Genomic DNA, 23,538 nt, shown 5'->3' with positions numbered 1-23,538 from the left:
CACCACAATCAAGTAGGATTTATACCAGGAATGCAGGGCTGGTTCAGTATTAGGAAAACTATCAGTATAATTGGCCATATTAATAATCAAACTAACAAAAACCATATGATCATCTCAATAGATGCAGAAAAAGCATTTGATAAAATCCAACATCCATTCCTATTAAAAACTCTTGAGAGTATAGGAATAAATGGATTTTTCCTTAAAATAATCAGTAGCATCTATTTAAAACCAGCAGTAAGCATCATATGTAATGGGGACAAACTGCAACCATTCCGAATAAGATCAGGAGTGAAACAAGGTTGCCCACTATCACCGTTACTATTTAATATTGTATTAGAAATGCTAGCTTTGGCAATAAGAGTTGAGAAAGAGATTAAAGGAATAAGAATAGGCAATGAGGAAACCAAATTATCACTCTTTGCTGATGATATGATGGTATACTTAAAGAACCCCAGAGACTCTACTAAAAAGTTATTGGAAACAATCCACACCTTCAGCAAAGTTGCAGGATATGAAATAAACCCACATAAGTCATCAGCATTCTTATATATCACTAACAAAACCCAACAGTTAGTGTTACAAAAAAAATTCCATTTAAAGTAACTACCGATTGTATAAAATATTTAGGAATCTATCTGCCAAGGGAAAATCAGAAACTTTATGAGCAAAACTACAAAACACTTTCCACACAAATTAAGTCTGATCTAACCAACTAGAAAAATATTAAATGCTCTTGGATTGGGCGAGCAAATAGAATAAAGATGACAATACTACCTAAATTATTCTATTTATTTAGCACTATATCAATCAGACTCCCAAAAAACTACTTTGATGAACTAGAAAAAATAACAACAAAATTTATATGGAAAAACAAAAGGTCAAGAATTTCAAGGGAATTAATGAAAAAAAAATCAAATGAAGGTGGTCTAACTGTACCAGATCTAAAATTATATTATAAAGTAGCAGTTACTAAAACCATTTGGTATTGGCTAAGAAATAAACTAGTTGATCAATGGAATAGGTTAGGTTCAAAGGACAAAATAGCCAATAACTTTAATAATATAGTATTTGACAAGCCCAAAGACCCCAGTTTCTGGGATAAGAATGCATTATTTGACAAAAATTGCTGGGAAAATTGGAAATCAGTATGGCAGAAACTAGGCATTGACCCACACTTAACACTGTACACCAAGATAAGGTCAAAATGGGTTCATGACCTAGGCATAAAGAATGAGCTTATAAATAAATTGGAAGAGCATAGGATAGTCTACCTCTCAGACCTGTGGAAGAGGGAGGAATTTATGACCAAGGAAGAACTAGAGATCACTATTGACCACAAAATAGAAAATTTTGATTATATCAAATTGAAAAGTTTTTGTACAAACAAAACAAATGCAGACAAGATTAGAAGGGAAACAATAAACTGGGAAACCATTTTTACAATCAAAGGTTCTGATAAAGGCCTCATTTCCAAAATATATAGAGAATTAACTCTATAAAAAATCAAGCCATTCTCCAATTGACAAATGGTCAAAGGATATGAACAGACAATTCTCAGATGAAGAAATTGAAACTATTTATTGACATATGAAAATATGCTCCAAATCATTATTAATCAGAGAAATGCAAATTAAGCCAACTCTGAGATACCACTACCCACCTGTCAGATTGGCTAGAGTGACAGGGAAAGATAATACGGAATGTTGGAGGGGATGTGGGAAAACAGGGACACTGATACATTGTTGGTGGAATTGTGAACACATCCAGCCATTCTGGAGAACAATTTGGAACTATGCTCAAAAAGTTACCAAACTGTGCATACCCTTTGATCCAGCAGTGTTTCTACTGGGCTTATACCCCAAATAAATACTAAAGAAGGGAAAGGGACCTGTATGTGCCAAAATGTTTGTGGCAGCCCTGTTTGTAGTGGCTAGAAACTGGAAAATGAAGGGATGCCCATCAATTGGAGAATGGTTGAGTAAATTGTGGTATATGAATGTTATGGAATATTATTGTTCTGTAAGAAATGACCAGCAGGATGAATACAGAGAGGCTTGGAGAGACTTACATGAACTGATGCTAAGTGAAATGAGCAGAACCAGGAGATCATTATATACCTCAACAACGATACTGTTTGAGGATGTATTCTGATGGAAGTGGATCTCTTCGATAAAGAGAGCTAATTCAGTTTCAATTGATGAAAGATGGACAGAAGCGGCTACACCCAAAGAAAGAACACTGGAAAATGAATATAAACTGCTTACATTTTTGTTTTTCTTCCCAGGTTATTTATACCTTCTGAATTCAATTCTCCCTGTGCAACAAGAGAACTGTTCGGTTCTGCACACATATATTGTATCTAGGATATACTGTAATGTATTCAACATGTAAAGGACTCTTGCCATCTGGGGGAGGGGGTGGAGGAAGGGAGGGGAAAAATCGGAACAGAAGTGAATGCACGGAATAATGCTGTAAAAAATTACCTTGGCATGGGTTCTATCAATAAAAAGTTATTTAAAAAATAAATAAAAATAAAATAATAATAGAAATGGTTCTTCTCTGGGAGAGAGAGCAGGTTTCTCGGGGGAGGTTTTCTTGGAGGCAGCTTTAGTTGCAGTTGAAAGTAATAATCACCCAAAACACAGCCAGGTGATAAAAGTTCAGATCTTTTATTGTCTCCAAATCCAAAGATTTTGTCCTTCAGCCTCTGCCTCTGCTTTCTTCAGCCTCCAGAGCTAGCACCAAGTTGAATCTGTCTTGCCTCTGAGAGAGCCTTCTCAATCTAGGGTAACCCTAGAGAACTTCTAAATTTAGTTCTCTATACCATTAATTTTTTAATCTTTGATAAAGATGCACCTCTCTCGTATCCCACAATTCCTCTCTCTCGTATAAAAGAAACAGACAGAGGCTCTCGTACAGATTTCACCGGAATTACATGAAGAGTGGAGCTGGATTGAACGCTGAAGAAAGCAGAAGCAGAAGCAAAGGACAAAACTGCAAGAGCTCTTAGAACTAAGGATAGCGAGAGAGACCTCTAAGAATCTAGCTATCCAGGCCCAAGGAAAGAGACAAGACTTGGAAGGAGAAATAAACATTTGTATTTTTACCAGCTGGCTGCATTTGGGGTAATTATTGATCTGAACTGCAACTAAGACTGCCGCCAGAAAACCTCCCCAGAGAAACCTACTCTCCCCCAGAGAGAATCATCTCATATTTTAAAGATGAAAAAGAACACCACATTTTGGCGTCCAACGTGGGGCTGACAGACCACCCCCCCCCAATGGATTTCAGTGGAAAAGCTCCGATGCTGATTCAAGTGGAAAAGCCTCTGATCCTGATCCAGTGGAAAAGACTCTTCAACCCAGAAATTAGGGTGAGTGCAACAAAGTTAAAAGAGTTAAAGTAGAATTTCAGTTAAGATGGCCACGTGTGCAAAAATGTTTGTGGCAGCCCTCTTTGTAGTGGCCAAAAACTGGAAACTGAGTTTTCATCAGTTGGAGAATGGCTGAATAAATTATGGTATATGAATGTGATGCAATATTATTGTTCTGTAAAAAAACAACCAGCAGGATGATTCCAGAAGAGATCTGGAGAGACCTACATGGACTGATGCGGAGTGAAATGAGCAGAACCAGGAAATCAGTATACCCGGCAACAACAAGAATATATGATGCTCAATTCTGATGGACATGGCTCTTGTCAAAAATGACATGATTCAGGCCAGTTCCAATGGTCTTGTGATGGAAAGAGCCATCTGCATCCAGAAAAAGGATTATGGGAACTGAGTGTGGACCACAACATAGCATTCTCACTCTTTTTGTTGCTTCTTCTTCTTCTTCTTCTTCTTCTTCTTCTTCTTCTTCTTCTGCTTCTGCTTCTGCTTCTGCTTCTGCTTCTGCTTCTGCTTCTGCTTCTGCTTCTGCTTCTGCTTCTTCTGCTTCTTCTTCTTCTGCTTCTTTTTCTGGTTCTTCTTCTTCTGCTTTTTCTGTTTCTTCTCTTCTTCTTCTTTTACTGGTTTGACTTGATTTTTCTTGTGCAGAACAATAATTATATAAATATGTACTCATGTATTGGATTTAACATATTTTTTTTTTACCATGTTTAACATATATTGGAGTTCTTGCCATCTAGGGGAGGCTAATGGTAAAGATTGTCCATGCATGTGTTCTGAAAAATAAATAAAAAGCTTTAATTAAAAATTTTAAAAAATAAAATCTATTTGGCTTGATTAAAAAATCAGTAAGTCTCTAATCCACCCCCAAGTCCCACTGTCAGCCCTCCTAGCACACAAACACTCCACAACACATCACGGCTGAATTTCACACATGGCTGCCATCTCCATTTAAAAGGACATGGCTGGGGGAGGGACTTTTGGATTCCAATTATGTTTTGAGTTTTGAGTTTCTACCATGCCATCAGTTAAACTCAGAGAAAAGAAAACAGCTTCTGTCTTACGTGAACCTTACCTGCAAAACCAGTCTTCTGGTAATTGTGCAGAGGCACTTTGGTTACCAAAGGCTTTCCAAAAGAGCTTATCCTCATGAGGTATTAGATACCGGGAGTGTCAGCACCTGACCATTCTCAAGCTGAAACAGATTCACTTTACTTTTTCTACTTGTGAAACAGAGAAATCACTTTTTTTTTTGCAGTACATACATCACATAAAATATTAGGGAAGAAGCTTTTTCAATTTTGGGGTTTCTGTAACAACATTATAGTTGTTTAGGACCTTATATAATACTAGGTTGGATGGATGAGAAGGCCATTTAAGTGGATATTTCTCCTGTGATCCTGTAGCCACCCAGCGTGGTAGGCAATGACTGTTGTCCCCATTTAACATTAGAAGAAACTGAGGCTGATGGTGAGAAGTGAAGTGATTAGCTGATCAGTCAACTAATGTTAAAGATGAGATTCAACCTTAATCTCTTTTGAGTCCAAGTTTAGAAGTCTCCATTCCACACCCCGTCAGCTAACCTGTGCCCTCCATCTTTCCTGAGGAAACTCAGGAGATAATTTTGTCAAAGGCCTCATTGAAACCCAAGGAGACTGTGTGCCGGGGCCACTGATTTTCAATCCAAAAAGGCAATGAGGTTAATCGGGCACAGTCTGTTCTTAATGAAGCCATGTTAGTTTTTAGTGATCGCTGCTTCTTTTTCTAAATGTCTGCAATCCATTCTTTTAAAACAATAATGTCTTCTCTAATTTTTTTCAGGAATTAAAATTAAGCCAACTTGATTATTCAGGGCAACATTTGTCCTCTTCCAATTTAACAATTATATGCGACAGTTGTTATATATGCAATATCCAAGACAGTAATGCAGCTGGCCCTGATAACCTGAACTCATTGAGACCAGCCGGCTGCTCTCCCCATCTCTTCCCTTTCCTTCCATTTCATCTCTCCAATCATTTCTGTTCTGTCCTTTCGAGCCCACGAGAAGCAGTATCATTCATTCTTCTGTCTTTACAACTCACTCCCCAGATCTGTCTATATCTATTTATGTAATCTATCCAGCTCTATCTCTCCATGCATCCATCAGTCAGTCTATTCATCTATCCATTTATCTATCTCTCTATCCATCCATTATTCATTCATATATCTCTTCAGATTTCTCTCTCTCTTTCCCTCTCTTTCTCTCTCTCCCTCCCTCTCTCCTTCCCTCTTTCTCTCTTTCTTTCTGTCTCTGTGTCTCTCTCTCTGTCTTTGTCTCTCTATCTCTCTCTTCCCCACCCATCTATTTATCTATCTATACTTACCGATCTCTCTCTTTCTCTTGATAGATATATCCCAAACACAGTGATATGGTACAATTGGGCAGCCAGGGTTGCCAGGCTTGGAATCAGAAAGATTCATCTTCCTGAGTTCAAATTTGGCTTCAGATCCTTGCTAAGCTGTGTGACCCACGGCAAGTCACTTAACTCTGTTTTTCTTAATTTCCTCGTCTGTAAAATGAGCTGGAGAAGGAAATGGCAAAACATTCCAGTGTCTTTGCCAAAACAAAAACAAAACACCAAATGGAGTCCTGAAGAGAGAGACAGATAGAACTGAAAATGACTGGAAAATGACAATAAATTGGCACAAGCAATTCTTGGAAGAGAAAACAGCAAAGTACACGTTGAATTCCAGTTGGAAGGAACTTCAGAAGCTGCCGGGTACCGTCTGTACCATCAGAATTTCCCCTCTCCAGCATCTCCAGCGGAGATTCATTAGAAGATGTCTTATAAAGGGAACCCTCGTGCCTGGTGAGACGGCCCTCTCTGGGTGGCTTTAGTTCTAATTACACCCTCAATCCCAACAAGTAGTCCAGTTCCTACCTTAATCTGCCTTAGAGCTGTAACACCCACTCTTGGTTCTCACTATTCATTCTTTGTTTTAGTGCCGAATTCTACTTTCTCAGAACCGGAGAATTTGAGAGTGAGAAAGGCCTTAGCAACCAACTAGCCCATACCCAAAAGGAATTTCCATGGTAACACACCTAACAGGTACGCCTTTGTTAAAGAGCTCAAAGAGAGGTAACCCAACTCTTCCCAAGGCAGCCAGTTGACTTTTTGACAGTTATTAGTACATTTTTTTTCTTATTTTTTTTTATTAGTACATTTTTCCAGCCACTTCTTACTGGATTCAGATAAAAAATAACTAATTATCTCTGCATCAGGCTTGCCCCCTCCACTTCCTCTCCTTCTAGTTTTCTTTTATGTGTCATCTTCATCCAACAGATGGTAAGAAGGAATCAAATGTTTTAGTTGCTTGCACTTGTATCCCTCCCCTTAACATAGTGTTGGCACACAATAAATGCTTAATAAATACTTTATCTATTTATCTTTCCATCTCTATTTCTATCTATCTGTTTGTCTGTCTGTCCATCTGTCTGTCTTCTATCTCTCTAGTTGTATTTATATCTATCTAATTCTATTTATATCTGTCTCTCCATATATCTATCTGTCTGTCTATCTGTCTGTCTTCTACCTCTCTAATTCTATTTATATCTATCTATCTATCTATCTATCTATCTATCTAATGTGTGTCTCCAGTTGCCTGCCTTTGCTTCCACCTTCTATATGTGTCTTTTAAAAAATCAGAGTTGGGAGGTGGTTTCCCATGATGTCAACTTGGTCTCTAGTTCCCCCTTTGCCTCCTTATGGGAATCATGCTGCTTGAATCTTCAGACTTTTATTCTTAAGAGATTCCCATCTCTTTTGCTCTAGCATCCCCTGAAAAATATCCAGTCCCTTAGCTCCTCTGATTTTTCTCCAATTCCTGTCATACCACGACTGGCTGTCCCCTTGTCTATCGCCCCGGTTATTGTTCTGGCTTCGGTCATTTGTATGTGGATTTGGAATGTGAGGTCCTTGAAGGCAGGACTTTTTGACTTTCTCCTCAGCGCTTATAAGGCACATTGTCTGGTGTTTACTAAATACTTGCTTGACTTTGCTCTTCCTTTAATGATTCGAACCCTAAAAGGCCGCATTTGAGCCCTAGAAGGCCCACAAGTGAGTGGACCTTGGAATACAGGATTTTCTTGAACTGTTTGTGTCTTCTTCCTAATCTGAATGGCCTGATGCTGGGAAGGTGGGAGGGATAAGACGGGAAAGTACGCTTAGTGTCATTTGGCTCCAACCACATGATACTGCTGTCACATAAATAACCAGAAGAGGTTCTAAATATAGCTGGAGGGACGCAAGGAGCCAGTTGCTGTTGAGCCAGGGTGCAAAGAGATCACCCTACAAGAGAGCCTTTAAGTTCTATGAACTCACTGGGAGTTGCTCCAACAATGGCTGGTTGCTTGCTCTAAGAAGAATTTTACTAACTAAATTGGAAAAAAACGCAATAAAACATAAATGCAAGGGAAAAAATTAATATATTTTTATATATAATATATATAAGGAGCCCTGAATCAACCAATCAGCAAGCATTCTTTTTTTTTTTAATTTTATTTACTATAGCTTTTTATTTACAAGATATACACACGGGTAATTTTTCAGCATTGACAATTGCAAATCCTTCTGTTCCAACTTTTCCCCTCCTTCCCCCCAGATGGCAGGTAGTCCCATATATGTTAAATATGTTAAAGTATATGTTAAATACAACATATGTATACATATCCATAGTTATTTTTTCAGCAAGCATTCTTAAAGTTGAATATTCAAAGGAAAGTATGTCCTTTCAGATGACATTTAGGATCACATTATTAGAACTGACTCCTCTCTTTATAGAACAGGTTTATTTTGTTCCATGAATGAAAAGAAAGACAATTGGACTTAGTTTACAGTCAGAGTATTCCTCTGATTTAGATAGGACACTTCCACTGGGGGTATAGCACAGCTTGGAGCTGGCGTGGCTGAAACTTTTTTGGGGGGGACTTTCTTTTGGTTACAAAAAAGGTTCAGTTCAGAAATGAGGTCACTATTAGGACATGTGACTGAGTTTTTCTTTTTAAAAAAAGAAAAGGGATCAATAAATCTCTTAAGTTTGAAAAATAGAGCAATCAACAAACAAACGTGTATTAAAGGACTGTATCTAGATATTGGGAATACAAAGATAAAATGAACCAGTTCCTCTTCTAGAGGAGTTTATGTTCTTTTTTTTTTTTTTAAATAATAGCTTTTTACTTTCAAAATACATGCAAAGATAGTTTTCAACATTCACCCTTGCAAAACCTTGTGATCCAAATTTTTCCAGGAATTTGTTTTAATGAAGGACCTCCACATAGGAAATACATGAAGATAGGGTTTGAGTCCCAGCTCTGGTGACACTGTTGTGCCACAGTTCCCTTGTAATGTCCTGACTCAGTTTCCCTAATTGTCCTATTCAGTCACTCTGCTTCAGGTTATAACCATTCCCTCTTAATGTTTGATGGGCTAACGGTCTTTATCCATTTTTAGTGTCATTAGCATATCAGGAGCCTCTCCAGTACCTCCCCCATTATGTCATCCTAGGTGCCTCCCCCCATTGGATCATCCCCATCCAGGTACCTCCCCATGATGTCATTGTTCTTGTTACCCTATAAAAGAGTCTGGTATCTGATATTCAGGGCTGGATTCTATCTCATTCAGCCCTGGGACCAAACATGGATCCATTTGGTCCCAGTAAATCTCTCCATTAAATAAACTATTAAATTGTTCTCTAATCTCTGTCTTGCTCAGTTTCTCTGGTATTACAACACTAATTCCCCACTCTGTCCTTCAGGCTCCACCATAGAAAAAAAAAAGAGAATTGGCTAAGGCTTTGAAAGCTTTAATACAACACTGGTATGGAAATGCTTTGCACGACTATTGCACTGAATTGGCTGCTTGCTACAGGGAGCTGGGATAGGGAGGGAGGAAGGAACTCAAAGTTTTCAAAACACATGTTAAAAACGGTTTGTTTTAAATGTAAGTGGGGAAAAATAAAATATGAAATAAAAAGAAATTAGAGAAATGAGTCTATGCTTGTTGAATGAATAGCTATAATTTAAACCGTCTTCCAGCTCATTTTGTAAATTTATTAGTCTTGCTTCTTTTCCTCCATTTTCCTCCCCCATCCTCCTCCTTGGATGAATAAGACTTTCTTGTTAAGAAAAGTGTATAACAGAAGTTTTAAACCAACTTTGTGTATATATCCATATGTCCTTTCTCAGGATGATTTTTTCCCTTGGGGCAATTGGGGTTAAGTGACTTGCCCAGGGTCACACAGTGCGTTATTAAGTGTTTGAGGTCGGATTTGAACTCGGGTCCTCCTGTCTTCAGGACCAGCACTCTATCCACTGCACCAACTAGCGTCCGGGATATATATATATATATATAATTATAGCTTTTTTATTGACTGTACATATGCATTTGCGCTAACCTTTGCACTCACTTCTGGTTCAACTTTTCCCTTCCTTCCCTCCACCCCCTCCCCTAGATGGCAGGCAGTCTCATACACGTTAAACAGTTAAAGTATATTTTAAATACAATAGATGTGTACATATTTATATAGTTCTCTTGTTGCACAAGAAAAATTGGATTCAAAAAGAAGGTAACATTAACCTGGGAAAAACCCAAAATGCCAGCAGTCCTCACTCATTTCCCAGAGTTCTTTCCCTGGGTGTAGCTGGTTCTGTTCATCACCGGTCAGTTGGACCTGAACTGAGTCACCTCATTGTGGAAGAGAACCGCGCGCATCAGACCTCACACAGTCTTGTTGTTGCCGGCTCTCCTGCTTCTGCTCATTTCGCTCAGCTTCAGTTCCTGTCGGTCTCTCCGGTCTCTCTGTATTCCAGGATGATATTTTCAATGCACAAAATAGAACATAGGGGATTACAAGGGAAAGCCGTCTTATTGAATGGCGGCTATAAACATATTTTTAAAAAACAAGTTCCCAGGTTAGTTCTCATGAGCTCCACAGTAAGATGCGACTGGGTTATTGGTTCCTCTGAGACAGGCACCTTCCGCTGGCTGCTGGGAGGTCTCCCAGTTATCCTTCTAAGGGCACGTGTTTAATGCTTAGGGGACACTCGGCGGCTGAGCTAGTTTTGTGGGAGCGCAAATGCAGGCGCCGGGGTTTTCTGGGACAGCTCTCAATCTCCACTTCCTCTATACCGGGCCCTGCAAGCCCTGGGGATACAGAGACAAAATGAATCGGTTCTTGCCCTCAAGGGGCTTCCAGTCTAATTGGGAAAATACATAGATGGTGGTCATGGGAGGAAGGGCTCTCTGAGGGTTTGTCCCTCCCTGCAGGCCAGGCGGAAGCCTGATCCCTTCTTTTCCCTTCCTGCTTTTGCCTCATTTCCTCAGAAAGAGCCAATTAAAACAGGTGTGCTGGCAAGGAGGGGGTGGAGTCAGCAGCCGGTTCCATTCATCCAGGGTGGAATTCAATTCCCCAGTTCTGGGCATTTCCACAGGGCCCTGCCAGTCCCGACCCAAATATCATCATGCAGTGTTGTGCAAGAAATATCCGAATAAAAGAGAAAAAAAAACCGAGAGAAAGAAAAAACCAAACAAAGGTTTTTAAAATATACCTTAAAACCAAACCTTTATTTGGTTTTAATTCACATTCAGTCTCCTTCCTTTTGCTCTGGATGTGGACGACATTTTCTATCCCAAGTCTGTGGGAACTGCCTGGAGTCACAGCTTTGTGAGAAGAGCCGCGTCCCTCACGGTTGGTCAGCGCGTCACTTGCCGTTTCTGCGGCGGGGCCCTCTCGTTCTGCGCACCTCACTCAGCGCCAGTTCGTGGAAGTCTTTCCGGGTTTTTCTGAAGTCAGCCTGCCCATCATTTCTTATAGAACAAGAACGTCACATCGAGTCACCTGCTGTAACCCTTCCCCCCCTAGTGACCATCGCCCCAGTTCCTCGCCACTACAAAAGGGGCTGCAAACTGTTTTGCACATGTGGGTCCTTTAAGAAAAAATACCTTAAAATATTAAAATAATCCCCAAGGGAATTAAATAACCCAAGTCAGCGGCTTATCCCCTTCACTCGAAGCTACTTCTTCCCGAGAGACGGCCAGAAAAGGGACACAAGGACACTCTTAAGGTCAGGAACTTTACACCTGATGGCATGACACGGGAGACCCTGGCACAGGGCGGCCCAGCACGGCGGGCCCTCGTCGGGGAGGGCTCCGGCTCTAGGAGCGGCGCAGAATCAGCTCGGAAATCCCTGAGGCCCGGAGTTAGAGAAGCCCCCTCCCCCCGTGTTCCTAAGGGCTGCGGTCCCTCCTGTGCCCCGGGAGGGCGCCCGCTCTAGGAGAGGCGCAGAATCAGCTCGGAAATCCCTGAGGCCCGGAGTTAGAGAAGCCCCCTCCCCCCGTGTTCCTAAGGGCTGTGGTCCCCCCTGTGCCCCGGGAGGGCGCCCGCTCTGGGAGAGGAGCTCGGAAATCCCTGAGGCCCGGAGTTAGAGAAGCCCCTTCCCCCCGTGTTCCTAAGGGCTGCGGTCCCCCCTGTGCCCCGGGAGGGCGCCCGCTCTGGGAGAGGAGCCCGGAAATCCCTGAGGCCCGGAGTTAGGGAAGCCCTCTCCCGCCGTGTTCCTAAGGGCTGCGGTCCCTCCTGTGCCCCGGGGAGGGCTCTGGCTCTGGGAGAGGAGCTCGGAAATCCCTGAGGCCCGGAGTTAGGGAAGCCCCCTCCCGCCGTGTTCCTAAGGGCTGTGGTCCCCCCTGTGCCCCGGGAGGGCGCCCGCTCTAGGAGAGGAGCTCGGAAATCCCTGAGGCCCGGAGTTAGAGAAGCCCCCTCCCCACCGTGTTCCTAAGGGCTGTGGTCCCCCCTGTGCCCCAGAGGGCGCCGCGCTCTGGGAGAGGAGCCCGGAAATCCCTGAGGCCCGGAGTTAGGAAGCCCTCTCCCGCCGTGTTCCTAAGGGCTGCGGTCCCTCCTGTGCCCCGGGAGGGCTCTGGCTCTGGGAGAGGAGCTCGGAAATCCCTGAGGCCCGGAGTTAGGGAAGCCCCCTCCCCACCGTGTTCCTAAGGGCTGTGGTCCCCCCTGTGCCCCGGGGAGGGCGCCCGCTCTAGGAGAGGAGCTCGGAAATCCCTGAGGCCCGGAGTTAGAGAAGCCCCCTCCCGCCGTGTTCCTAAGGGCTGTGGTCCCTCCTGTGCCCCGGGGAGGGCTCTGGCTCTAGGAGCGGCGCAGAATCAGCTCGGAAATCCCTGAGGCCCGGAGTTAGGGAAGCCCCCTCCCCCCCGGTGTTCCTAAGGGCTGCGGTCCCCCCTGTGCCCCGGAGGGCGCCCGCTCTGGAGAGGAGCTCGGAAATCCCTGAGGCCCGGAGTTAGGGAAGCCCCCTCCCCCCCGGTGTTCCTAAGGGCTGCGGTCCCCCCTGTGCCCCGGGAGGGCGCCCGCTCTGGGAGAGGAGCCCGGAAATCCCTGAGGCCCGGAGTTAGGGAAGCCCCCTCCCCCCGGGTGTTCCTAAGGGCTGCGGTCCCTCCTGTGCCCCGGGAGGGCGCATGTCTGAGCAGCCCCAGCCAGATGCAGGTAACGACTCTAATACAGTGATGTCATTTTGGTCCTTTTGGAGAAGGAAAAACAGCCACCAACCAACGGGTCCTTCCTTAGTAAAGAACAGTCCCCATGTGGACAAACATCCGGGCGAGAGGACAGAGCCGCAGGCTCGAAAAGGACCGAACCGCAAGGGAAGCCTGAGAGATTTTTCCTCCAAGCAACAAAAAGCAAAGATTCCCCCTTCCACCTGTTTGTTTGTTGCTGAGGCCACTGGGGTGAGGGACTTGCCCAGGCTCCCACAGCCAGGACGTGCTACTGTCTGAGGCCGGATTTGCACTCGGGTCCTCCTGACTCCAGGGCCGGGGCGCCCCCTAGCGGCCCCACGCCTTATGCCTTTTACATAGTGATTTAGCCCGTCAACCCAGAGGGTCAGTGACCAAATCACTTTCAAGATGGAGAAGACAATGACATGAACGACAACAACCTGGTGCCGTCCAGTTTCCTCAAGAAACTTGACTTATTCCTTCCCGTCCCCAATCTGACCCATCAGCCACCTTTTTCTGAGTCTGGCAGAGACGGGGGGAACAAGGTTTTCAGTTTTACTGTATATGAGGTTTTAAATATTCCACATACGCCGCGGCGCGGATCCGAATCCTCAGGGAAGCGCAGAAAGAACATCTCGGACTTGGAGCCACTGGAGCTCCCCGATGCTTCCGGCTGAGGGCTGTGCTAGCAGAAAAACCAAATGGACCAAAGTCAGGGGGCCTGCTTCCCATCCTGCCTCTGCCATTGACAGCCTTTGTAAAAGGGAGTTAAAATTCTCCCCTGCCCCGTCTGGGTTGGGAAGACTGGCTGAGACAATATATGTAAGGGCTTCCCGAACCCTGTGATTATTGTGTGATCCTGGTTGTCCCATTCAGCCAGCCTCAGTTTCCCTCTCGTACAAGAAAGAAAACAGTAATGCTTGCAGCGCACAGGGTACCATGTTGTTTTGAAGGAAGAGCCTTACGAATCTCACCATCCTGATTTTAGAATTGGAAGAGGACTTGGAAATCATTTGGTCCAACTTTTCATTTTACAGATGAGCAAGCCAAGGGTCCCCAGGCCGGGATCCCTGGGTCACCTGACCTTGTGCACCCCCTCCCTCTCCCCTCAGGAGCTGGGACTCACACAGACACTGAGCAGCAGAAGTGAGATGTGAACCCAGATAGCGTTTCTGTAGCTCTCTGTGGATCACCAAGCTCTTTACAAAAGCTCCTATTCTTCTTCTCATTTTTGCAAGGCTTACCTGACTTCCCAGCTGTCTATCATTCCGGGACTAGAATGAGAACCCGGGGCTTCTGGCTCCAGCAAACCCTGCTCCCTTCCTAGCAGGTCTCTTTGCCATCATCATCCTCATCCTCACCCTCCTCCTCCTCCTCCTCCTCACTCTCCCGGTCACTAAATGGGCGTGGTCTCAGTCACCGATCGCTGGTAAAGACTTCAGTTCCCAAAGGCCGGGGTCTCCCAGGGCCATCCTCAGTCATCCCGGCGATCTCTGTGGGGCCCCTGGACCCGCCCCTCCCCCCAAACCCAGTTCCCTTCCAGGGCAGGGTAGCCCCTCCCCGCGGTCCCGGCCCCCTGGAGAACGGAGGCTCCACCACACGAACGGCGAACATTTCCCCTACTCTAGCCCTCGCCCCCGAGCCTCCCTCGGCCGCTCCTGGGGGGGGGGGACGCCATTAAAGCCCCCGCCGCTGCGTGGTTACGGCGCAGTCACGGACCGGGTGCAGAACGCAAAGTCACCGGGGAGAACTTGGCCGCGAGCACGGGCTCCCGGGCCAGCCCACGCTCCCGAGCCTGGGGAATGACTCGCGAGGGCAGGGGCCGGACCCAGCTCCCTGCTGACTCAGTGCGTCCCGGCTTCCCAGAGCTGGCCGTCCCGCGCACGGCCCTTAAAAGGAGTCGGGCTCCCTTTCGGAGCGGCCGGGCGGCGGGGACCTGCCGGGAGCCGGACAGTCGGGCCGCTACTGCCCGGGAGCGCAGGGAGGCGCCGCGGACTTCCCCGGAGGGGCCGGGCTGGCAGGGAGGGGGAGGGGGCCGCGGGGTCTCCGAGAGCCGGCAGCATGCTCCGGGTGTTCATCCTCTACGCGGAGAACGCCCGAACCGGGGACAGCGACATCAGCGACGCTTACTGCTCCGTGGTGTTCCAAGGTGAGCGGCCGGCGGGCAGGCGGCGCGGGGGAGCCGGGCGGCCGGCGCCGGGGCGCGGGACTGCAACTGGGGCGGGGGCGGGGGGGGCTAGGAAATGAAGGAATACGGCCAAGGTCACACAGCTAGTGGTAACTGGCGTGTGAACCCCGAGCCCCGGACTCCAATCCAGACTCAGACACCCCCAGATCCGGACTCGGACACCCCCAAATCCAGACTCAGACACCCCCAAATCCAGACTCAGACACCCCCAAATCCAGACTCACACCCCCAAATCCAGACTCGGACACCCCAAAATCCAGACTCGGACCCCCAAATCCAGACTCAGACACCCCCAGATCCAGACTCGGACACCCCCAGATCCAGACTCGGACACCCCCAAATCCAGACTCAGACATCCCCAGATCCAGACTTGGACACCCCCAAATCCAGACTCAGACACTCCCAAATCCAGACTCGGACACCCCCAGATCCAGACTCGGACACTCCCAAATCCAGACTCAGACACCCCCCCAAACCCTAAAAGGAAAGGCACGAAGAGTTCATCCGAGACTAAAAAAAAAAGGTCGAAGCCCGCGGGAGCGAGCCAGGGTGAGGTCCGGGAGGGGGAGGCCAGACCCCGGAGAAGGGCTTCCGGTGAGCCGGGCAGCCCGAGCGAGCAGGTGCCGGCGCGCGAGGCGGGGGGCCGCAGGCGCCGCCCTGCCCAGGGATGCTCCGGCCGCTGGCGATCCTTCCGCCGCTCGCTTCTCCGCCGCGGCCGCCGGCTCCCGCGCCCCTCGCTCCCTCTGCACCGCCCGGGACCCAGGTTATTTATAACTTCCAGCTCGTCCCCATCCCCCACTTGGGTTCCACTCCGCTCTCCTGGCCTCTTCTGCCTTCCCGGGCCGGGCTGAGTGACTCAGTCCCGTCCCCAGCCCCCGAATGTTGGTTCTGAGACCGCTCCCCCAATCCCCGAACCCCACACCCAGGGTCTGGGGCGGAACAGAGCCCACTTGTAGGCAGTCTCTCCCCCTCCCGTTTGAAATCTCCCGGGGGGGCCGCATCTCCCCCAAATATTGGGGGTCCATGAAGACAGTGTTTCCCATCTGCCCGCCCAAGCTGTCTCTGGGAACCCGAGCCCGGGAGAGTTACAGCAGTGGGAGGTTCGGCCTGGGGACTGCCTCGGGAGACTGGCCATCCTGGGCTTGAAATTGGGGGCGCCCCCTTTTGGAAGAGAGACCTTGAGGGGGGCGCTTGGGGCCTGGCTCTGCCGATTCCTATGGTCCTCCCCCATAAACCTATTTTCTCCTGGTCATTCTCCCTTCCCCCCCCCCCCTCTCCCCTGGGCTGAGTCAGGGCCACGCCCACCAGGCTGGAGTCTGCCTCAGACTCTGGACGTTTGCAGGAAAACGCCGAGAGACGCTCGCTTTCGTTTCCCTAATTATTAAAGAGCAAAGCTGCTAAGAAAGTAATTGCTTTAGTTAATGGGCCGCTTATTTTTTCTTCTACACGGAAATGGATGAATAACTTCAGCGATTTTTCATAAGAATATAGATTGTAGTAATAACAATAGCAGAACTCCTGATCCTTTATTACAGCTCTGTATTTACCAAGCATTCACGGGTAATTTTCCAGCACGGACCCCGCAAAACCTTCTGTGCCAAAGTTTCCCCTCCTTCCCCCACCCTCCCTTAGCTGGCTTAGTCCCATCCGTGTTAAATGTGTTCAAATACATGTTAAATCCAATACATACAAACGTTTATTTAACTCTTTGGCTGCACAAGAAAAATCAGATCAAGAAGGAAAAAAAAAGCTGGGGAAGAAAACAAAATGCGAGCAAACCGCCGCGGAGTGAGAGTGCTGTGCCGGGCCCACCCCCCGTCCCCACAGTTCTCTCTGGGCGCAGCCCGCTCTCTCCTCACTGAACCCAGACAGTGATGTTTAAAGCACGGCCCTGCTCTCGGGCAGAACCCTGGCCCCGCTGTTTGACCTTGCACAAGCCTCCTCATCTCTGAGCTTGTTTCCGGCTTTATAACATCGAGGGGGGCGGGGGTGGGGGGCGGACTCTGTGCCCTCCCAGGTCCCTGCTCCGGGAACATTCTGTGATCCTCGGTCCCAAGCCCCCAGAAGCGCGTCTCTTTGTCTGCCTCCAGGCAGGCCCTCGGGCCCTTGGGGATGTTCCGCTCCTTGAGGTGAAGCTACCCGAGAACGCGCCCTTCCAGACGGCCTGCCCAGGAAGGCTTCCCGGCCTCGGGAAAAGTCGGTACCCATCAGTCGGAGCAGGGGGGCCCGGAGACAGCGCCTCTGGGCAGGAAAGGGCAGGCTGGGAAAGCGGCTTCTGCTGGTCAGGGAGCCGCGCGCAAGTGGGATGGACACCTCTGTTCTCAGGAAACTGGCTCTGCCAAGGTCTCCGAGGTCTCCAGATGTGTCCTGGGGGGAGGGGAGGAAGCCAGGGGCAGAGGGGGGAAGAAGTGCTAGGAAGTTCCCTTCTGCACGAGGGGAGGGGGAACCTGCCCTTTTTTGCGGTGGGGTGTTTTATTTTTACATGGTTATAATCAGTTCCCATTTATCTTCTCTCCCGCTGACTCCTGCCTTGTAATAAGAGAAACAGCATAAGCAACAAAGCCCCAATTTTGACAGCGTGTGACCCTCCCATTCTCCAGCCATGTCCCTCCCCTCTTCACCCAGGGCAGGCTTGGCCATTAGTTATCTGAATTAGGGGCCTGTCAGAGTGGTCCTCCCTTAGGAGTCTTTCACAGTGGTCCTCCCTTAGGAGCCTGTCAGAGTAGTGCTCCCTTAGGAGCCTGTCAGAGTGGTGCTCCCTTAGGAGCCTGTCAGAGTGGTCCTCCCTTAGGAACCTGTCAGAGTAGTGCTCCCTTAGGAGCCTTTCACAGTGGTCCTCCCTTAGGAGCCTGTCAGAGTGGTCCTCCCTTAGGAGCCTGTCAGAGTGGTGCTCCCTTAGGAGCCTGTCAGAGTGGTCCTCCCTTAGGAGCCTTTCACAGTGGTCCTCCCTTAGGAGCCTATCAGAGTGGTCCTCCCTTAGGAGCCTGTCAGAGTAGTGCTCCCTTAGGAGCCTGTCAGAGTGGTGCTCCCTTAGGAGCCTGTCATAGTGGTCCTCCCTTAGGAGCCTGTCAGAGTAGTGCTCCCTTAGGAGCCTGTCAGAGTGGTCCTCTCTTAGGAGCCTATCAGAGTAGTGCTCCCTTAGGAGCCTGTCAGAGTGGTGCTCCCTTAGGAGCCTGTCAGAGTGGTCCTCCCTTAGGAGCCTGTCAGAGTAGTGCTCCCTTAGGAGCCTGTCAGAGTGGTCCTCCCTTAGGAGCCTGTCAGAGTGGTCCTTCCTTAGGAGCCTGTCAGAGTGGTGCTCCCTTAGGAGCCTGTCAGAGTGGTCCTTCCTTAGGAGCCTGTCAGAGTAGTCCTCCCTTAGGAGCCTGTCAGAGTGGTCCTCCCTTAGGACAGTGGAGTGCTCTCCTGCTACATTTTCTTCATGCAGCCTTCCATACTTGGTCTTCTTCAGTGATTATTTTAATGGAATGAGGACTTGCAGAGTGGGAATCATACTTCCATAGCTTTGTGGTATCACGGAGCCGGGAAGGGGTTATTGATCCAATCCCTTCTGTGACCAGGGAGGAAGCTCAGCCCCAGAAGGTTCCAAGATGGTGGGGCTGGTAGAGCTCTGATGGGGGACCCAGTCTCCTGCCCTTCCCTGGGGTGTCCCTCTCCCAGTCTGGCCTGGCACCTGAAGCAGCAGCTAAATGCAGATCACGGGGCCTTTCAGCTGTCCCTTCCAGGGTCAGTCTGATCCCATTCCGGGCCAGCGATAGCGCTCTTGCCCCGGTCCCACATGGGTTTCCAAGAGAACTCCAGATGCCAGGCTGGTGAATAATTACCCAGAAGGCTCTGGCCCTGGGGAGGCTGGTTAATGGATAACATTTCTCGCGAGCCCTCTCTAACTCCCTCGTGCTTATTATTCTCCCCTCCCTGGGTTCCACTGGAACTCGGTCTGTCCCAGAGAGTTTTTCCCTGACCCATCCGATCAGTCCGGGGATGGAGTCCGCCTCTGCCCCACCTCCGTACCCAACCCCCTCCCGACCACTCATTCCTGCCCCTCACCCCTTAACTCTTGTGCCTCCCATTGGGCCCTGCCTCCCCCCTTCCCCCTCCCCCCACTCAGGCCCCCATCAGCTGCCCCGGATGTCCCCGCCTCCCTCTCTCCCAGGCCGGCCCATCCTTGGCTCAGCTGCCAAAGCGATTTCCCGCATTGTGGGTCTGGCCGCTCCCCCACGGCCCCAACACATCCCAGTGGCTCTTTCTAAGCCCCCGGGATCAGATATAAACTCTCTGCTTGGCTTTGAAAGCCCTTCAGAAGTCTCACTCTGACCCATCTTTGCAGCTGATCTCATCCCTGCCCCTCCCTTCCTCCCCCATCCAAGGCCCGGATAGACGCTGTTCCTGGTACATGACAGGCCGCCTCCCACTCCTGGGCCCGGGCTGTCCTCCATGCTGAGAACGGATCAATCTTCACCCTCCCTTCCAAGTCCCCAGAACCTCCCCAGTACCCACTTCTACAGCCTGGCCGGCCCCCGCTGCCGGGGTCCCCCCGTGTACCTGTGAGCGGTACCTTTGCTCTCTGTACGTATATCTCCCCAATAGAAAGTAGACTCTGGGTTCTGGGCTCGTGTCCTGGAAAGCTCTCTCTTTTTACCGGCGCGTTCTGTAGTTCCGTTCATGGAGAACCTGCATCTGTTTTGTCTGTGTAAGCATCCAGACCGAGTATTTAATGCAGTGGGCGAAGGATGCGAGGGAACCCAAACCCAACCAGTGAAATACTCCCTCTCCAAAGAGACAAACGGCAGTTACATATTTAAATGGAACAGAGAGAAGCTACAGAGAATAGGGCAGCTGGGGGTACAGAAGTCACCTTGCTTCTGTCAATAAAAAGTTATAATTATTAAAAAAATGTTTAAAAAGTCACCTTTCTGAGTTCAGACCCTTATTAGCTGGGGGACCTGGAAAAACCTGTTTTTCTATCTCTTTATCTGTAAAAAAAAGAGCTAGAGAAGGAAGTGGCGAACTTCTCCCGTGTCTCTGCCAAGAAAACCCCAAATGGGGTCACGATCTCAAAGTGCAGGCAGTGAGTCTGGCCTGGGCCACATCGTGTGGAAGCTAAACACAAGAACTTACATTTGCTTCTAGAAGCAACAGCCCAGTTTATCGGCGTCCAGGGTTGGATGGGAATTTAAGGGGAACCTTTTTGGCGGTGATTGTGGAGGGGGGACTGAAGAGGTGGGGGAGAGTCTGGTGGGAGGCCATGGAAGGGGCTGTTGTGATCGTCTAAGGAAGGGATGCTGCCGTTTGTCCTTGCTCTGGAGGTGGGACAATGACATCAGGCGGCTGATGACTTGCAAGTGAATTGGACTTGAGGGATGTCACCAGCCTCCCTCTCCCCAGGGGCATCTGCTCTAACAGCCAGACCTGGGTCAGGATGACTGGAGATGATCCCATATGCAGCCGGAGACCCGGGCCCTTTAACAGGTCTCAGTTTGAGGAGGCAACACCCCTCCAGGGCTTCAGGGGAGAGAGGGAATGACGACTGCCAGGGGAGGGAGCTGGATCTGCCTTCCCTCCCCTCCATGCTTTGTGTTACTCTGAATCTACTTAAAACTGTAAAAGCTCCTTCCTTACAAGGGCCGGGCCCACGTCTCCCACTTAATGGCTTTGACTCCGGGAGTTCTGACTGAAGGATGGATTCAGGCCCTAAGCGTTCTGAGCTAACGAGGTAATTTCTGTGGGGAGGAGAGTGCACAAAAAGGGCTCCTAAGAAAACAGGACTGGGGCTTTAAGTGCCAGAACGTAGAGGGAAGAATGGCTGGACTTGGAAAGGCGCAGCCGGCTTCTAGCTCCACTGGCTGCAGGCACTTGCATGTCCCTTCCCTCTCTGAACTTGGGTTCTGTAAATGAGAGGACTGGGCCCAAGGGCATCAGGTCGCCTTTCACTCTATCCCAGCGGGAAGAGATTGTGAGCTTATAGGGGCAAAGGGGATCCAGTGGAGTCACGTCGTGTATGGGGAGCCATGTGTCAATCACTCAGCCATTAATAAGGGCCTACTATGTGTCGGGCTGTGCTGTGTACTTTGGGTAGGAAAGGAGGCGCCCATCCTGCCCTCAGAAGTTTGCGGTCTAAGGAAAATCAACATATATGTGTGTGTGAGTGTGTGTGAGTGTGTGTGTGAATGTGTGTGAGTGTGTGAGTGTGTGTGAGTGAGTGTGTGTGTGAATGTGTGTGAGTGTGTGTGTGTGAGTGTGTGTGTGAATGTGTGTGAGTGTGTGAGTGTGTGTGTGAGTGTGTGAGTGTGTGTGAGTGAGTGTGTGTGTGAATGTGTGTGAGTGTGTGTGTGTGAGTGTGTATGTGTGTGTGTGTGAGTGTGTGTGTGTGTGTATGTGTGTGTGAGTGTGTGAGTGTATGTGTGTGAGTGTGAGTGAGTGTGTGTGTGTGAGTGTGAGTGTATGTGTGTGTGTGTGTATGAGTGTGTGTGTGTGTGTGTGAGTGTGTGTGTGAGTGAGTGTGTGTGTGTGAGTGTGTGTGTAGAGATATATCTATCTCATCTATCTCTCTGTATCTCAAATAATTAACGGAGGGAAAGGACTGGGACTGAGACATGGGGAAGGCTTCCGGTACAAGGTGGGACTGTAGCAGCCATTGACGGGAAGCTGGGGAGGAGAGGAGGAGGGAGAGCGTTCCAGGCTTGGGGGCAGCTGGAGAAAATGCCGGAGCATTAGGGAGATTGTTTTGGCAGCTATGTGGGGGGTGCACTGGACAAAGGGAGAAACCGGAGCCAGGCCCTTGAGCACCTTGTTTCTCCCTCCGCGCACTGAAGGGGTTGTTCCGGGCGGACTCCGGGTCACTCTAGGATCCCCTGTTGGTTTCCTTCCTTGGATCTCCGCTGCTAGAAGGTTCCTCACCCCAGGCTTTTCTGCCCTCCACCACTGGCTTCTTGCTCTAATCTCGGTCCCTTTGGCTTTTGAAATTTGTCCGACTATCCTTAAGTTACCGTTTCCTGTCCAAGGACAATGGTCAGTTCTCAGCACATGGTATGAAAGCCATCATGGGTAGGCCCTGAGCCTAAGGACTGACCTCCCCGTTTCCTTTTGGGTTCCTTCTGACCGGGCAGGCTTTCCCCCTCTCGTCCCCTGGATTCACCAGGGGATTTTCCAAATGCAGCTTTTTGAAGAGAAGCTCCCCCCAAAATGGGGGCAACAGAAGGGTTGGCCCTTCGGCCCAAAACCGCCACCCCCAGAATTCCAGAAGAGCTATTTTGGGTGGGCCCAGACTTAGTGATTAATGTAGCTTAAATAAGAAAATGTCAGCAACACATCACTTGGGGCTGCCAGAAACGGACACCTACTGAATATTTAGCAAGACTTGTAATAGCATTATAATGTAATAACTACCATTATAGTCTCTCTTTCTCCCCTTATCCCCTCCTCCTGCCACCTCCCCTTCTTCCCCAGTATCCTGGAAACCGTAACCAATAAACTTTCCCCAAATTGGGCAGTTTCCTCAGATGTAATTATTGGTCACAATTTTCCTTCTATAACATCTATTCATAAGGACTTAAGGATATCTTATTTTTTAAAAATTTAATTATTTATTTTGGCTGAGGCAATTGGGGTTAAGTGACTTGCCCAGAGTCATGCAGCTAGGAAGTGCTAAGTGTCCGAGGTAGGATTTGAACTCGGGACCTTCTGACTTCAGGGCTGATGCTCTGTGCACCTCGCTTCCCCTTAAGGATATTTTAAATAGATATCATCATCCCAAATACAACCCCTAAGCTTTACGGGATTAAAAAAAAAACCTTTCAAAATATAGAGATCTAGCAGAGGAGATCAAAGTTCTATGAATGCAATAAAGCACATGTTATCCTACTGTTCTGTCCATAATTGGATTTGTATTGAGGGATGCTTTCTGAGAAGAGATGAAATGCTATTTCCTTTATTAAAACACAAAAAGATATTCCTGGACTTACTCAGCAATATCTGACTTCAACTCCAGCTTTGACATTTGCTAACTGTGTGACTCTGGGTAAGTCTTTAATTATGGCTTAGTTCAGTTTCCTCATGTTCATATGAAAATAACAATAGTAGCTCCCTCCCAGGATTGTTGGGCTGAAGGAAAAATGAGATAAGGTTTTGTGAAGCAGGTTGCAAACCTTAAAGCATGTCTATAAATGCTTATTTTTATTATCATCCAACAGAGCAACAGTCTATAGAACATTAAATCTAAAAGAAAGACATCAGGAAGACGATTTGTTCCAGAATCATTTTTATCTGAATTTCATAAAAAAGATGAGAACCAAATAATAGTAACAAATAGGATAATAATGATTATTACTAATCCTCAGACGTTTAAAAGCTGTGGGACTCAAGGCTGGCCATTCAATCCTGTTTGTCTCGGTTTTCTCATCTGTTAGATAAGTCAGAGAAATGGCAAA

At 48.1% G+C, this 23,538-nt stretch overlaps 1 protein-coding gene across 9 annotated transcripts in view; it reads left to right on the top strand.

Moving 5' to 3' along the window:
* Positions 1–14,621: 14,621 nt before the first annotated feature.
* The window catches only part of DYSF (dysferlin), a 225,227-nt gene continuing 216,310 nt past the window's right edge, over positions 14,622–23,538 (top strand). For 4 of the 9 annotated variants that reach the window (XM_051974297.1, XM_051974294.1, XM_051974306.1 and 1 more), the window contains exon 1: positions 14,627–15,076. In XM_051974297.1, coding sequence (XP_051830257.1) covers positions 14,989–15,076 — 88 coding nt within the window. In that variant the 5' untranslated portion in view covers positions 14,627–14,988. Of the gene's footprint in view, positions 15,077–23,538 lie in introns of all 9 variants that reach the window. The other 5 variants (XM_051974291.1, XM_051974304.1, XM_051974302.1 and 2 more) reach the window with 3 other exon arrangements.

This window comes from Antechinus flavipes, chromosome 2, assembly GCF_016432865.1.
Source record: "Antechinus flavipes isolate AdamAnt ecotype Samford, QLD, Australia chromosome 2, AdamAnt_v2, whole genome shotgun sequence".
NCBI classification, from domain to species: Eukaryota; Metazoa; Chordata; class Mammalia; order Dasyuromorphia; family Dasyuridae; genus Antechinus; species Antechinus flavipes.
This window is presented reverse-complemented; position numbering and strand designations above follow the sequence as displayed.